Source organism: Notechis scutatus, chromosome 3, assembly GCF_049901735.1.
Source record: "Notechis scutatus isolate UNSWTSFEM ecotype Mainland chromosome 3, rNotScu1.2, whole genome shotgun sequence".
Classification (NCBI taxonomy): domain Eukaryota; kingdom Metazoa; phylum Chordata; class Lepidosauria; order Squamata; family Elapidae; genus Notechis; species Notechis scutatus.
Genome location: NC_142011.1, coordinates 32,371,587 through 32,389,168, shown reverse-complemented (window position 1 = coordinate 32,389,168; position 17,582 = coordinate 32,371,587). Strand labels below are relative to the sequence as shown.

Below are 17,582 nucleotides of genomic sequence, written 5' to 3'. Positions count from 1 at the left end.
GTGTTGTGTTTATTTATTAAATTTGGAGACCACTTGATTTCTGAAAGACTCTGGAGCAGTTTGTCATTGACAAAATTACAAACATTTGTAGATAATTGTGTAATAATTTTCACATAGAGGAAAAATTAATAAAAAGACATATGTTTCTAACAACATCCAGAAGAGCTGTAGCGTGGGAGACATATGAATCTCTATGGCATCATAACAGAGAAAATGTATTACCTAGATTCTGATCAATGTTACTTGATTGAGAGGATCTTGATCATGCCCTTTCTAGCACTAATGATGTTACCTAGTTTGGGTAATGAAACATCTGCAAGAAAATAACCAAGCTCAAGGAACACCAAGGTCCGTCCCTTCATGTCCTTTCTGCTTAATCTTCCTGAATGGGCAGAAACAGTTTTCTTCAGAATCCTTCATATAATCAGGCTGTATACCATGTACAGCTTTATAGTGATAATCAGAACCTTAAATTGCACTACGAAGCGAACTGGTAATGAATACAACTCAAGAAGCAGGGATGACATGAATATAATGTGACCATGTGGCTTCTTAAATCCTCCCTGTTTTCCCCCCAAAGGATGAGAGAGGCCCCTCCTTTCCCTTCACTCTGTCCCACAGTTATGATTAAGCATTTACAATTTTGTTATAATTAAATAAGTACTGTATATATATTTATATATAAATATATAAATTTAATATATATAATATTAAATTTATATTATAAAAATAAAAATTTTATATTAAATATATTATCTTTTTAAAAAAATTCGTATTCGTGGTCCTCGGGATTTAGAAGTATGAGTTTGGTGGTCCCTGAGGTCAAAAAGGTTGGCAACCCCTGCTTTAGATGACACCCCTGCAGTAGAGTTGTTTCAGCTGCCAAATACCTGATACACATACATCCAACGGCTGTGCCTGCTCTCCATAGATAGCTTCATCCCAAGGGGTGATAGCTAGAAAGTTATTACTTCTTGCTTTCCTTCCTTTCCCCTTGCAGCATGATCATGGGACAGGAGAAGCAATGTGTGCTTTTTGTTTGCCCTCCCTCCTAGTCCTTTCTTTTTTTTTTTTAAACAAATTTTATTCAGTTTTTCACATTAAAAACAAAAATCTCTTTTTAGTGAACAACATATTTCCGGGTCATCACCTTTACATACAAATATGACAGCAATTATACATTCATATATGCATACTTAATTTTATTATTACCTTTTCCATTCCAAATTTTCAGTAGGAGAGAAACAAACACATTAATTCTAGCCTCTTTCATTAATCTCAATCGAAACATCTTTTTGTTTCATTTCAATTATTTCAAATATAATCCTTTAATATTTATTTTAAAAATAAAGATAAACAATATGTGTTTGCATAATAATAATAATAATAATGATAATAATAGTTACCAATGTCTCTCCTTGCTTTTAATAGTCTATGTTAACTTATTAATTTAGTTGGTTCTTTAGTCTGTCATATTCCCTTTCCATTACACATTCTTTTTATAAATTCTAGATTAATACAAATTTTAACACTAAAAAAAAACAAGTATAGGTTTCCCCCCTTTTACTGCTTTGAGTGTGACACCTCAATGATTAAAATATACCTTTATTCCCTCATCTTGATTCCCAATAAACCATTATTTTTAAGAAGTTACAATAATAATCATTACATCTTTTCATTTGGATTCCGCAGCATATTTCCCCCCCTTGATTTTTAATCAGAGTTATCAGTATCTATATTACCCTATTTTCTAAATATTTTTAATTGCAGAAATATTCTTATTACCCCTTGTCACCCTGCAGAATCCCCTTTTTAATTCATCAACCATTATCTCTGAAAAAACAATTTCTTTTCAACATTTTACTATTTCCGTATTTCTTTATTTCATGCACCTGTTTCTTACTGCTTCTTCTCCCCCTCTTTTCCCCATATCTTTTCTCATTCCCGTTTATATCCCTCTCTTTCTTAATATCTTCCTTTCCCCTTTTCTGCTGGGTCTTTCTGCCTTTCCCCACTTCACAGGTGTTCCCTTTGATTGCCTTCTTAAATCACAACTTTTTAACCTTCCTCCTTTCCCCACTTCTTTGTAGTGTTCTTTGTGTTAATTGTCTATTTAAAATGTCTTCTCCTTGAATCCACTCCTCCTCCTCTGAAGCTCTTTCTTCTTGTTCTTCAATCGCCATTTCCATTTTTTCTAACACAGAGCAAAGTGATTCGCCTCTTTCCTGTAGTAATTCTCTCATATTTTTAAGTTCCATTTTTAATTCCCGAAGAGATATCGTCATTACACACTCTTATATTTTATGATCGTTAAAGTCCACAAAAAAAAAAACATTTTTACTTTCCTTCTTTCTTCTTTCAATTTTCTAAAGTTCTCAGTTATTCCAGCCCAGGGTCTATACCAAAAACATCAATCAATCCCACAGTCAGTCTTTCCTTGCTTTTTCCTTTATTCTGGTTGTGTTTTCACTTTCTAAGATTCGTACTTTGTTTCAATATTTCTTTAATGTTATATCCACACAAGTTCATTCAGAAACAGGATGCTTTCCATTTTGTTTGAGCTCTAAGTTTTTGTCAAAAGGTGGCACTCTCCATTATACAAAGTCTTCACCTTTCCCCCCTATTTTTTTATTTACGGTTTTTCAAACCTCAATATTCCAGCACAGTCCAGTCTCCAATTTGTAAACTTTATTATTATTATTTTTTGACAATCTTAAGTCCAGCTTTATTTTATGCCTGTTTATTCCCAAAATATTTTAGTCCAACTTAGTTAAATCTTTAGTTCCAGCTTCTTCCTTTCCCGGTTCGAAGCCCCACTTAGCTGTCAAAAATATTTTCTTATTTTTTTTCCTGTCCCTTTATAATTTCGCCGCTCACTTTTCTTTTCTTAAAAATTCCATGTTACCTTAATCCCGGGGTACTTTTGTTTAGTTGTATTGCCCAGTTGTCCCGGTTCAGATGTTATCCATCTCTTTCTTCCCTCCTGCACAAATCTTAATCCAGATGAGTCCTCCTCTTCGGGGTGGCCATTTTAAACCACCGCTGCAGTCGTCTTCGGGGGGGAAAAGACCAAGCCCAGGGGGGAGATGCGGCTCCCCTCAACCTGGCTTGCGGATTCCCCTTACTCCGCCGCCCCTCCAAGGCAACTTATCCTAATCGTAATAATCAGGGCTCTCCAACGAAAGAGCACGGACCATAGCCGCAGAGTCGCACTCTACAGTCTGTCAGCAAGGAGGCTCCGCCTTCTCTCCCCCCCCCAGTCCTTTCAACTTGGGGTTATGTTACTAGGTCTGGCAGGTGTATAAAAAGATAAACCGTAAGTGGTTTATCTTCTTTTGCATTCTATGAATTTGGTTTCCTTCTTTACAGATATTAGATTACTTTGTTGAGTAAAATATTTGGTTTAGATTTTGAAAATTGTAGGAGTTATACATTTTGCTCTGGCCAAGTACCTAGTGAGAATCAAATTGTTTCCAAGATGATGTTAGTCGTTGTGATGAACATACAGGATGCAAACTGATGTCATGTCAAAAGTCCAAAATATACTGTTTGTATACATTAAACAGAAACATTTATTGTAAAGTTTATATAAAGGTTTATATATGTTTATAAAAAAATTCTTAGAATGCATAAAATTTTCTGCCTGCAGAGAACCCAACTCTTTAACCAGCTATTCTCTAGTAGCACTTGTTTTTATTTTCTGAGATAATCATAATTCATGTTGTAGATTAAGATGGATCAGTATGTGCTAATTTTGTATTTCTATGCATTTATGTTTCATATTATTTAACTAGATTTTTGTTGTTTTCTTTTACTAATTGTTATAGTTAGCTTTAAGTCTAGATAAAATACTAGATTATTAATAAATGTAAATATTGATATTTTTAAAGATGGAAGCTTTATTATAGAAGGACAGTGTGGAAAGTTATAACATACAAATTCCTCTGAAATTGCATTCCATTTCTGCATTAGAAAGTAATCTGTCATATTTTATTTCTTTTCTTTAGGGGTTGATACTTAAGGTACTATATTGCTTTTTCCCAGATTAGCAGGATCTAGGCATACTATCTGAGAATTTGAGAAGCAAAACATCAAGGAATCTAAATAAGAGTAAAAACAGTCACACCTGATAGGAAAACTTGAAAACATCAGAAGAAAATATCCATTAAAATGTCAATTTCCAATTTTTAAAAATGTATTACTAGATTTATATTTTGCCTTTTGTGTAGGAGCTTAGGTTGACATAGATAGTGCTTCCCCTCTTATTCCTCACAATAACAACACTGTGAGATACTTTGGCTTAAGAGAGCACAACTGGCATAAGTCATCCAGTGAGTTTCCATTACTAAAGATGGACTAAAGTGGGAGCTTCACACTCCTAGTCTGATAGCTTATATTGGTTTTCATTTTGAAAAGAGGAATCATGATCAAGTATTTCTGATAAATTCAAAATATAAGAATTCTTCTCAAATTCCATCAAAGCTACAAAATTTTTCCAAATTCCTATTCCCCCAAATACACACCAGTTGTTTAGATTATGATCCACAAATCATAAACAATAAATCTTTGAATTATAGTCATTAAACTATTTCTATTTATCTATGCAGTTAACACTAGTATTTGGGAACTGTAATTAATGTTACAAACAATATGATTTTCATTATTTGTTGTTCAAAATTTATTAATAAGATTTGTAAGAGCTCAAAATTTATGTTGTGCAGTAGTTAAGAATGAAGTCTTCAGTGAACAAAAGAATCATTTATTGTTATGTATAATAATGGTATATATAAGCTATTAAAGGGAAGGGAAATTATCTTGTTTATTGTGCCATGATTAGTTTTAATTGCTTCTTAGCCTGCAGAAGGATCCCTTGTAGTAAAACAATCTGTTTCTGTGGAGCTATGTTCAAATCTCAGATATCTTTACAGTTTGAGACCAATTAGGAATTTGCTCCATATTTTTTATATATAAGTGTTTGAGTATATATGCACACCAATATAAGTTACTGTTTTTTATTTTAATTTCAAGTTTTAATGAATGGGGCTTTCATCTCCCAGTATTGTTAAGTAGTAAAAACTCAGATTTTTTGTGCCTCAGATAAGAAGTAAATTTCTAAAATAAGATTGCATAATTCTAGTTGTGAGATTTGAGAAATATGCAGTTGTACCTGTAAATGTGGATTTTCTGGTAATGTCCAATTTACGTAAAAACATGCTTATGTTATGAAGATCTCAGCTTTCTTAAAAAAGCAGATTCTGTTATCCATGAAAAATACTGTTTTGTTTTTAAATCACAGAAAAAGCAGTGATAGCTGCTTTTTTCTCTGAATAATATTTTGGACAAATGGTCATCAAAATCGTAATCAAGAGACTGTGAGTTCTCATGTGGCTTTAGGCGTGAAAGCCGCCGGTGGCTTAGGGCCAGTCACTCTCTTTTAGCCCAATTCACAGGATTGTTGTGGGAAAAATAGGAAGGAAGAAAATTTGTTATGTTCACCCCTTTGAGTTATTTATAAAATAATAATGGCAGGATATATACAAATACATTTCTCAAATATTCTTACAATCATATTAGGAGGTGGCAATATACACTGCTCAAAAAAAACAAAGGGAACACAAAAATAAGACATCCTAGATCTGAATGAATGAAATATTCTTATTAAATACTTTGTTCATTACATAGTTGAGTGTGCTGACAACAAAATCACACAAAAATTATCAACGGAAATCAAATTTAGCAACCCATGGAGGTCTGGATTTGGAGTTACACTCAAAATTAAAGTGGAAAATAACACTACAGGCTGATCCAATGTTGATGTAATGTCCTTAAAACAAGTCAAAATGAGGCTCAGTAGTGTGTGTGGCCTCCACGTATGACCTCCCTACAATGCCTGGGCATTCTCCTGATGAGGTGTTGGATGGTCTCCTGAGGGATCTCCTCCCACACCTGGTCTAAAGCATCCCCCAACTCCTGGACAGTCTGTGGTGCAACATGGCATTGAGATGGAGCGAGACATGATGTCCCACATGTGCTCAATTGGATTCAGGTCTGTGGAACGGGCGGGCCAGTCCATAGCATCAATGCCTTCATCTTGCAGGAACTGCTGACACACTCCAGCCACCTGAGGTCGAGCATTGTCTTGCATTAGGAGGAACCCAGGGCCAACCGCACCAGCATATGGTCTCACAAGGGGTCTGAGAATCTCACCTTGGTACCTAATGGCAGTCAGGCTACCTCTGGCGAGCACATGGAGGGCTGTGCGGCCCCCTAAAGAAATGCCACCCCACACCATTACTGACCCACTGCCAAACCGGTCATGCTGGAGGATGTTGCAGGCAGCAGAACATTCTCCACGGCGACTCCAAACCATGTCACGTCTGTCACATGTGCTCAGTGTGAACCTGCTTTCATCTGTGAAGAGCACAGGGCGCCAGTGGCGAATTTGCCAATCTTGATGTTCTCTGGCAAATGCCAAACATCCTGCACGGTGTTGGGCTGTAAGCACAACCCCCACCTGTGGACGTCGGGCCCTCATACCACCCTCATGGAGTCTGTTTCTGACCATTTCAGCAGCCACATGCACATTTGTGGCCCGCTGGAGGTCATTTTGCAGGGCTCTGGCAGTGCTCCTCCTGTCCCTCCTTGCACAAAGGCGGAGGTAGCGGTCCTGATGCTGGGTTGTTGCCCTCCTACGGCCTCCTCCATGTCTTCTGATATACTGGCCTGTCTCCTGGTAGCGCCTCCATGCTCTGGACACTACGCTGACAGACACAGCAAACCTTGCCACAGCTCGCATTGATGTGCCATCCTGGATGAGCTGCACTACCTGAGCCACTAGTTGGGTTGTAGACTCCATCTCATGCTACCACTAGAGTGAAAGGACCGCCAGCATTCAGAAGTGACCAAACCATCAGCCAGAAAGCATAGGAACTGAGAAGTGGTCTGTGGTCACCACCTGCAGAACCACTCCTTTATTGGGGATGTCTTGCTAACTGCCTATGCTTTCCACCTGTTGTCTATTCCATTTGCACAACAGCATGTGAAATTGATTGTCAATCAGTGTTGCTACCTAAGTGGACAGTTTGATTTCACAGAAGTGTGATTGACTTGGAGTTACATTGTGTTGTTTACGTGTTCCCTTTATTTTTTTGAGCAGTGTACTATAGAAGAGCACAACCCTTAGGCTCTCTGTAGTGTCCTTCCAACAACAAAGGTAAAAAAAACCCTGATTAAATAATCTCACTTAACTGATTAGAAGATTAGATGACTGGTCATTTTGGTTTCTTATAAGTTTACTTATTCCTGTCCTTGTAGTGCTGATTGAACATGTATTGTGACTTTACAAAAAGGCACTGCTTATGTGATTAAAATTAGTGGGAAAGGAAATCATAATGTTCAATTATTTTTAACAAGGTAACATTTTCAGAAGGAAAGCAGATTAGAGAGACTTGTATTCCTGGGTATGCATACAGATTTGTAGTGATAATTCCAATGTTTTGTTACTGGATGTTCAAAGTTAGTTGAGATAAGAAGAAGCAGAATTCCTGAGCAGAATATTAGTTACTATAATTTGGAATTGGGTGGCAAATAAATTTAGTACATCATCATTATTATTATGTGTGAGTAATTTACAGTTAGATTCATAGTCTAAGACTGGTGGAAACTTAACAATTCAAGTCCTAGTTAAGGATTTATTATGGTTCATCACATAGCCATATATTTAGATTGGATTTGGCTTTTTTGCCCATCTCCTGAGTCCTTCCCAAGTCCTTCAACTTGGGATAGGCTGATGTTGTTAAACATATCATCACAGGATTTAAGTTGTTGCAAGTAAAGCTGCCTTTTGCAATTGGTGGTTTTTGTCAATGCCAATATTATTATTATGTTCACAAAAATATAAAATTAGAGCTGCGGCTCTTTAGCTAGTGTTGGCCTTCATACCCATTGAGTTTTTCCCAAGGGATATTGTAAGATATTGTAATGTATCAGTGTAATATATGTGTGGAACCAAGTAGTGTAACTTTTTGTAATTGACAGTTGCAACTTTTGTCAATATGCATATTTTCTAAGAACTTTCAAACAAAATTTTGGTACGGCACCCAGTGTGTCAATAACCTCTGAGACCACCAAGACTGGCTTATGCAGAAACCTTTTAATTTTTATACTTTAAAATATTCAAACAATCTTAAACATATTGTCTTTAATTGTTACATCACGGATTTCCATCTTGCAGCTGGAGACTGAGGGCAGAATAACCAGCCAACTTTTATCTAATATTGGAAAGAATACAATGAAGACTCACCTTTAAGGATAGTTATTCACAGGCTTATGCCTGCATTTTTTTTTCTCTGTAAAATAAAAAAACATTTAAAAGCCCAATGCGAGTCAGTTCAGTTTTCTTGGGAAAGAGTATATATTTATTCCATTTGTCATACCATAGATCTGACAACAACAAGCAAAACCTGACTTGTTCTTTGCAAAATTAATGAATTTTATGTATTCTTTCACCATCAGAAATATTTGCTTTGGGGAAGTAGGAATTGAGAATTGATTGTAGGGAGAACGAAGGATACAGAGGATTTGGCTTCTTTCTATCCTCTATAGTTTTTATGCTCATTTGTATGCATTATTCATGGGCCCTTTTTGTGTAAAAAAAGACAAATGTTAATGGGTCACTTTGCCAGAGTACTCCTTCTCCCTAATACAAAGTCATATTAGTTAGTAAGAAGAATATCTTAATTGTTTTCTTTGTGCATTTCCAAAAAAATGAAGGGGTGGGTGGGTGACATAAAGATTGGAAAATTAACTAAAGAAAACCCACACATTCATGAACATAAGGATTTGGAAGTAGAACTTTAGATTCTTTTCTCAGCTACTTTGAGATATGCTAATATGTTTTGGGCTAGCTGTGCAAGTTTTAAAAAAGCATAGGATTTTCACAAGAAAAATGAAGACAATCTTGAGCTTCTCCACATAATATAGGAGTTATGAAGATTCATATTTTACCTTGCAGATAACCATGCAAAGCAAAAGCAACCAGTCTAAGCAAATACTTGGAGTGGGGAAAATAGTTGCTCAAGTACATGTTATTAATATATCACATAAAATGTTTAATTAATTATTTGGCTGTTGTGAAGGATTGCTCGTTATTGATTTCTGTGGGATATCTTTCAAAACCTATGTGTAACCACTGTAAGATCTATTTGAAAATGGAAGAAATGCCACCTACTTTTAACTCCTAAAACAACAACCAAAAATTATTTATACTGAGCTTCATAGTAGTCTTTCGTTTATGTAAATTTGGGCCTCACTATCCTGACATTTTTAAGAGATGTAGTGGCTATCTAAATTTTAGGTCAAGTAGAAGACTTGTAAAAACAATATGTTGAATAAGGTGGCAACATCCTAATTAGGTTGAATTAGGAAGTTGTAAAATTAATCTAGTGATTGTTTTTCTTGGACTTACCTTCCTGGCATTATAGTAATTATTATTCTACTTTATAATTTGCATATCCTTACTTTGTCCCATGTTAAGGCTAATTTATTTTACTTTCTCCTTTATTTTATTTTTATTTATTTATATTTCATGTTTCTAGACCACCCATCTCATTCCTTCCTTGCTACTGATTGTTTTGCTAACAAGGATCTGTCTGGGATAGGACAAAAGGAGACCATTTTTATTATTTACCTTATCAAATACTAAGAGCTATTGATAATAATTGTGTTAATAGTCTTAATTACCTTCAATTAATATTGCTGCTTCATTTCTGTGTTTCATGAACACATATTCTTTATTGACTGTATGTGCTTCTGGTGCTTCTTTGATTTAACCAGTTTATATATACACTTGACTGTCCTACCATGTTGTTAAGGAGTGTAGCATTCGTTCTTAAAATAGTATTTTTATTGAATTCTTTACCTAGGTTCATGTTCCTTCCTATGGTATGGCTGGGAATGGGTCAAACTCAGAGTGTATCAGTGGACCAACTATGAAATCACAGCTTCAGGTAACTGGTAAGTCTGTCTATTAGTCCTGTGGTTTGATTCAGATACTATCTCTTTGACAGCATCACCAAATATGTTCTGTTTCTTTTTTATTATGTTTGAAAAATGTTACATGTTTTATTATATAAGAAACATTAGGTAATTAACAAACAGATTAATTGATTATGTGCTATCAAATCAGTATCACCTCTTAGCCACATAGTTATTTTCCATGAATTAAACAAATATACAATAATAAAAATACAAGATTAAAACTCTAATACATCACCAATGCCATGGTATTATCCTTGCAAGGAATTTTTTTTTTAGCTCACTTTACATAATGACACAATGCCTGAGGGAAGAGCTATGTCTTAACAGCATTCAGGAAGCAAGAAATATACAGCTTTCCCTATCTCAGTTTTGTATCTACCCTATTCCATAAAATAGGTGAAGCTATGGAGAAAACTTGCTTGCTAGATCCCACCAGATGACAACTGCTGCATTCTGGACCAGTTGAATTTTTTGGGATGATCTTCAAGGGCAGCCCCATATAAAGAAAGTGTCTCTGGGTTTGGGGTCACCTGGTTCTAGAGAGTTGCTGTCTTTAACTGCCAATAGACTACTCCTCAATAGAGCTGTTGCACAAATTGTGTGTCCTTCTGGACTTGCCACTCCTAAAGAGCAGATAGCAGTCATGGCTTGGGGTGGGGGGCTTTATACAAATTCATCTTGTGCACTCATTCCTGGAGGGGGAAGCTCTGCTAACGTTCACTTGATCTCTAGCCAGTTCTCATTTGGACTTTGCAATAATCCAAAGTAAGAAGTACAGCAGGGGTGGGATTCTACCAGTTCGCACCTATTCGCTAGAACCGGTTGTTAACTTTCTAAGCAGTTTGGAGAACTGGTTGTTAGAAGAAATTACTGGTCTCATTCTGTAAGGAAGGCAGGAAGGAAACATTCTGGTGTTGCTTACAGAAACTGCCTCTCCATTAACCCTTCTTGGCAGGACCAGACTTCCTGTCTCAGGAACATCTCTGGAGTTTTTTCCCCCTTCTTTGCTGGTACTTTGCTTGTGTGGAGTGACCATTCAAAGTTACAATGGCACTGAAAAAATGACCATTTTTCACACTTACGACTGTTGCAGCATCCCCACAGTCAGGGCGAGGAGATGCGTGCCTCAATGTGAGCGATATTAAGTTGGCCACACCTAGCCAATAAAATGACAAGCCATGTCCACCCAGTCACATGACCACCAAGCCATGCCCACCACCTAAGCCACGCCCACAGAACTGGTTGTTACAATTTTTGAATCCCAGCCCTGAAGTACAGTAGTCCATTGTACTAGAGAAGTACATGAGTATCATTCTGAATATATGCTGTATCCTCTTTTAAAAGTTTGTTCTGTTTTAGAAATATTTTAGAAGCACTGCCTTTTTAAGTACTCATGACTTCTGCATATATTAGGGACTTCTAAATGAAAGTCTTCCTTTAATCAGTTACGTCACGATACCAAAGGCAAAAGTTTATACTGTCTATTGGAGAGATTTTATTATCTGAACTAGAAGATTTTTTTTACCTCTTCCATGGGAATTACCATCACTTTTATGTTGATGCTAATATAGCTGTTAGCGTTTGTATGACTTGATCAGATAAGGACAGATTTTGATCAAAAGAAACTGCGAAAGAATATTTGACGTACCATGTGCTATTGGAGCTACTACTATGGTTAACATAATACAGGGATTCCGCAGGTGATTAAAAATATGTACTGAAACTGAAATTCCAAACTAAAAAAAATTGAAAGTATTTAGGAGAAACATAGCGGATATGGAAATCATCTTGCATAAAATCCTGCTTAGGAGTATGACTTTGTTGGCCTGATCTACATGATGACCTAGAGCTGCATTAACTAATGGACACTCAACACGATCAGCTAACGTTACCATTAGCTAACATCGAACTGTGCTGGCCTGTGAGTGAATCAGCCCTGTGGAAAATCTTGAGTGAATGCAAGGGAATGGAGCGATGGAGACAGGCAACGATATCTTCCTTTCGTGCTCTTGTCCATTCATATCCTATATTCTGCACTAGGGACACTTCATCTGCATACATTGCAACCCTCATAAAGAGGCCTTGTTGATAAAAAAATATGAATATAATTGGTAAAATGATGTTGGTACATATAATAGGGGCAGAAAGTGAGAGGTCATTTTTCCATGCCCTTCCTAGGCTTTCCAAAGACTCTGAAGACATGGCTTTGCCATCATGCTTGGGAATCTGACTATGGTATAGAACCTGTTAGACGGTTGTATAAATAGTTCTTGTTTAGTGACTGCCTTCTATATTGAATATTCACAATGATGATACTGATGAAAAAGTAACTTTGCAACCAATCCTTGCTTTTACCACCTTCACAAAACTGTAAAGCAAAGTGAGAACTGAAATCATACTTCAGTTACCACTGTTTCATTTAACAACCAAGTTGCCAGTCCCAAATGTCTTTGCTAAATGAGGACTATCTGTATGGGTTGTGATGCATTGATTGTACTGTCACCAAATACATTTTCTACCTTTTAATGCTTTTTGTAAACAGTATATATACTGACTCCTTTTTGCTTAATTTTGTTTACTGTTCCTTCTTGTTTCAATCAGTTGAGCTACAAATCTGAGATTGTTCAGCTATATAAATTTAAATAAATAAATGATTTAACATTTCTGAAAAGAAAGTTATGTTACATTGAATATTAATCTTGTGGCATAAGCTCATTTTCTTGCTTGGCCTAAAAATCACTACTTAGCAGGAGTGTTCTAAATTTGGCAGGGATGACAAAAACTAATGTTCTCTTGCATTTTTGTAATTGAAGTGAGAGACTTGACACTTTTTTAATCAAATTGAGATCATATAGTGATGTTAATATCAAAATAAAATGGTTAGGGGGAATGTTAGCTGTTAGCCTAATTCTGTCAGTATTATATGTGTGTGTGTGTGTGTGTGTGTGTGTGTGTGTGTATCAGACATGATATTCTTCCGATTAAAATCGAATTCTGATTTTTTGGGAATCGCCCCCCTTTCCCCCTTCTCCTCCTCCTTCCCCTCCCTCGGAGGCCCGAGTCAGGAGTTGCTACCGCTGGCGCGGCTCTGCGTGGCTCCAGTCCGCGTTGTCTCAGGAAGGGAAAGGCAAAAAGGAAGAGCCGCGGCGTCGCTTTGCAACGGCAGCAGCGGCTCCTGGTTTTGCCTTTCCTTCCCGAGGAACGCGGGACTGGAGCGCGTGCGGAGCAGCGGCGGCGGTAGCAACTCCTGACAGCCCCAGCCGGATACCTGAGCGGAGCCCGGGCGGTGCGAGCGGAGCCCGCTGAGCGGCAGGAAAAGGGAGCTGGGCAGCGATTTCTTGCCGCGCGGTGGGGGGTCTCTTTGGCCGGCCCGATTTTTTTTTCAGAGGGGAATATCATGCCTGATATATATATATGGTATTCAGCTTTGTTCGGGTATTTTCCCACGTCATTATAGTTGTGCTTTTAAAGTTGTAGCAACGTTTCGGCAGAATCTCATCTGCCATCATCAGGCTTCTGTATTGTGTTCCTACTGTGAGTCAGACTTTTACAGTTGTTTCAGTTTTAAATTTGGGGCTAGCCTACTGCTGTGCCAGAATGGTTTTTTCTTCATCCTGATTGGTTGGGAGTCTTGGTCTGTGTTTATTGGTCTTGGAGTTTGCTGTGTTCTGCTTGATTGGTGTTTCTAATATCTTCTGTCTGTTTTGTGGCTTTTTTTGTGTCTTGATTGGCTGGCAACATTGTGTTCCTGTATTGGAGGCTTTTAGTGCAGCTTGGCTCCGAGTAAATGGACAGCTATCATTTGTTAGGAAGCTAGGTTTCATCTGGGTGCCTGGTTGGGGTGTGTTTGAGCTGGAGGTATCAGGGGGGATCTGTTTGTGCCCAGGTGTTTGCCTGGCTAGGGTTAGGGTTAGGGTTTTCTCTGATAATTCTGTGGCTGGGGTTTTCTATAGTGGCTAGGGTTTTGGTGCCATTGAAGTTGATGCTATGACCTGTGGCTTTCATGTGTTGGACTAGTGAAAAAGTGTGTTCCAGCTTTTCTACTGCATTTTTGTGTTCATCCAGGCGGGTACTTACTTTTCTATTGGTCTGTCCAATGTATGTGGCCGGGCATGATGCACAGGGGACTTCATATATGTCTTGGTTTTCCAGGTCAATTTTATCTTTGGGGTTTCTAAGGATGGCTGCTATTTTTCTGTCTGTTTTGAAGGCAGTCTTGATGTGATGCCTGTGTAGTATCTTACTGATTTTGTCTGTAGGACCTCTTATGTAGGGCAGGACAGCTGTTCCATGGGTCTGTTCATCTTCTAGGTCTCCATTATGTCTCAGTGTGTTTTTGTGGATCAAGCCGATGATTTTGCTTTTGTGGAAGCCGTTGGCTGTCAGTACTTTAGTCAGGGTGTATAGTTCAGTCTTTATGTGTGTCTTGTCTGCCAGGCGTTTGGTTCTAGCAATTAGAATTATCAGAGAAGCCACAGAGATTGAAAAAGGAGCTGAAAGCATGAATAGAAGAGATGATTCCACCAGACTGTCAATTATTTGGAAGCCTGCACTCACAAACAAAAAATCTCCACACCACTAGCCAGGCAAACACCTGGGCACAAACAGATCCCCCCTGATACTTCCAGCTCAAACACACCCCAACCAGGCACCCAGATGAAACCTAGCTTCCTATCAAATGATATTCATGTGAAATTAGATCTAATACTTAGATCTATGTACATAAATAATACTTAGTATATATAATACTTATAATAATAGATAACACTTAGATCTAATACTGGCATTGCCCCATTTGGCAGAAACAACATCAAATAGGTGTTTCTTTTAACTGTCAACTGATCTCTGACATCGACTGCAAAGAATTTTTCCCCATTTCTCAATATAATTTTTTTTCAGCAATGTTTGAAGGCTTTCTTGTAACCTGTGTCAGATCACCCCCATAGCCTCTAAGTGGGATTGATATCCATATTTTGACTTGCCCATTCCAGAAATTTATTTTCTTTCTTTCTTTCTTTCTTTCTTTCTTTCTTTCTTTCTTTCTTTCTTTCTTTCTTTCTTTCTTTCTTTCTTTCTTTCTTTCTTTCTTTCTTTCTTTCTTTCTTCTTTTTTTCTTTTTTTCTTTCTTTCTTTCTTTCTTTCTTTCTTTCTTTCTTTCTTTCTTTCTTTCTTTCTTCCTTCCTTCCTTCCTTCCTTCCTTCCTTCCTTCCTTCCTTCCTTCCTTCCTTCCTTTCCTTCCTTCCTTCCTTCCTTCCTTCCTTCCTTCCTTCCTTCCTCCCCTCCCTCCCCTCCTTCCTTCCTTCCTTCCTTCCTTCCTTCCTTCCTTGTATTGTCACCTTGTGGTGAGAGCAAACAAATTTAATAGAGAAAAATAAATAAACAAATAAATAAATAAAATTTTGTGATGGTGGGCTTCTCAGGCCCTGATGCAGTAAAACAACCCTTAACTATAACATTTCCACCAACCTGCTTTATAGTTGATATCAGGTTCTTCTAGTGAAATTCTGTCTTTGATTTTCATCAAGCATTTGTTCTGATACTGTGACCAAATAACTATCTTTGGTTCATTTCTTCAAAGTACATTTTTCTAGAAATCCTGGTTTTTGCCTAGTGTTCAGGAACAACGTTTAGTTTGGCTCTGGTTTGGGTTTTTTTTTTTTTTTTTTTTGGATAGCAAATGTTTCCTCCTGGCATATCTTCTGTGTAGATCTAATTGGTACAGTTTCCTTCTAATGGTAGATTCATGCATTGTGACATCAGCAGTGGTAAGAGCTACCTGTAGGTCATGTGATGCAAGTCTGGGAATCTTAAAGATTTCTTTCAATATCTTACATTCTGCTGTTCTGCTGAACTTGCCTGGACAGACTGGCCTTGGTAGTGGTTTGAAATCTCCATGTCATGTCCACCTGAGCTGAGCTAGCGATAAATATAACAATGTGCTTACTTTTTCCTCCATGCAGAATTTTCATCTATGTTTATTTAAATTACACAATGGATTATAAAATGTAAATGGTGCATGGTATTCATTGTATTTTATCTCCTTTATCAATATAGTTGAAATGAAGATCAAATATATGTATGTTAAAATGTATTGAAAAACTCCAAGATTTTAATGGGCTGTATATTTTTCACTTGACTGTGTTTATTGATATCACTATATACTTTGGGCCTCACACTCTCTCTACCCCAACTAACCTCACAGAGTTGTTGTGGGGACAATAAGAGGAGGAAGGTATGTTGAATATGTTCACTGCCTTGAGTTATTTGTAAAATTAATACAAATCATGCATACATATATACATACATATTTTAAATGTGTTTACATTTACATTTAAGTTTCTAAGCACCTAAAAATAAGCCTAGAACAATTTTTAAATGAAAATAATATCCTTCAGAAACCTCATAAGAGCTACATGCAAAATAAAAAATTGTTCTATACACAATATAATTTTGACTAATAAGCAACCAATAAATGTCAGAAACTATACATATGCATGTGGGTGGAGTGAATATAAACATTTATTAATATTCATTCTCATATTTAGCTTATTCAAATAAAATGCATGTTTCAGGAGCTATAACATACTTTCCAGCCTCCATTCTAAATAAAGTGTTTATAATCTGTGTTATGATGCTGCTATCTATTTTAAATATTGGACATCTTTCCAATCTTTCAGTTTAGGTTTGATCTAGTTCTCCTGTAATAAATGCTTCATTCCTTGACTTAAACAGAGTAATATGAAACAATGTGGTATCTATCTGTGGATCATTTTTGACCATGTTGTTCTCCCTTATTTTTCAAGTTATTTCTGCAAAGTTGAAAGAAAACAAAAACAAGTGGTTCGGACCCAGCCCATATGTGGAAGTTTGGGTTGATGGTCAGTCAAAGAAGACAGAAAAATGCAACAATACCAACAGTCCAAAATGGAAACAGCAACTTACAGTGTAAGTTTAGAAATATTGTTTCATTCTAAGAAAAATAGAAATACAATCAGATAATATTATGGGATGAATATTGATAATGGAAAAATGCAGTACTTATAAGGAAGGAGTATAAATGTTTATGGGCATACAGAATTTTGTTTATTTAAATTTGTTGGATACATTTAAACAAATTTACCCAGTTTACATAACCTATCAAACATCTTAGAAGTTCTTACTTTCATTAGTAATTTCATTAGTAATTACTATTTTCTGCCTATTAGTCCACAAATAAATTGAGAAAATTTCCATTTGGGCAGCCTTCTAAACCCAATAAATGCCTAGAGTTCTCAGGCTACGTAATGCCATGACTGTCTAAAATAATAAATGAATTTGTTCAAATCCCCTGACCCTAAAGAATAAAACAAATGACTTCATTGGGATTAAACAGGGAAAGAAATACACACATCAGTGTGTACTAAATGTTAATGTCTTTATCAAAGCAATTACAACCATTAAAACTTTATAAAAGAATGCCGTTTAATTGGAAATGAAATTAGTTATTTTAAATGGGAAGCTTGCTAACTTTTCTATAACTCCTGCAATCCAGGTTTCATGTTAAG

At 36.6% G+C, this 17,582-nt stretch overlaps 1 protein-coding gene across 6 annotated transcripts in view; it reads left to right on the top strand.

Moving 5' to 3' along the window:
- The window catches only part of ITCH (itchy E3 ubiquitin protein ligase), a 57,748-nt gene that overhangs the window by 9,350 nt on the left and 30,816 nt on the right, over nt 1-17,582 (top strand). For 4 of the 6 annotated variants that reach the window (XM_026681696.2, XM_087959428.1, XM_087959429.1 and 1 more), the window contains 2 exons: nt 9,924-10,014; nt 16,842-16,983. In XM_026681696.2, the coding sequence (XP_026537481.1) occupies nt 9,945-10,014; nt 16,842-16,983 (212 nt within the window). In that variant the 5' untranslated portion in view covers nt 9,924-9,944. The remainder of the gene's footprint in view (nt 1-9,923; nt 10,015-16,841; nt 16,984-17,582) is intronic. The other 2 variants (XM_087959432.1, XM_087959431.1) reach the window with 2 other exon arrangements.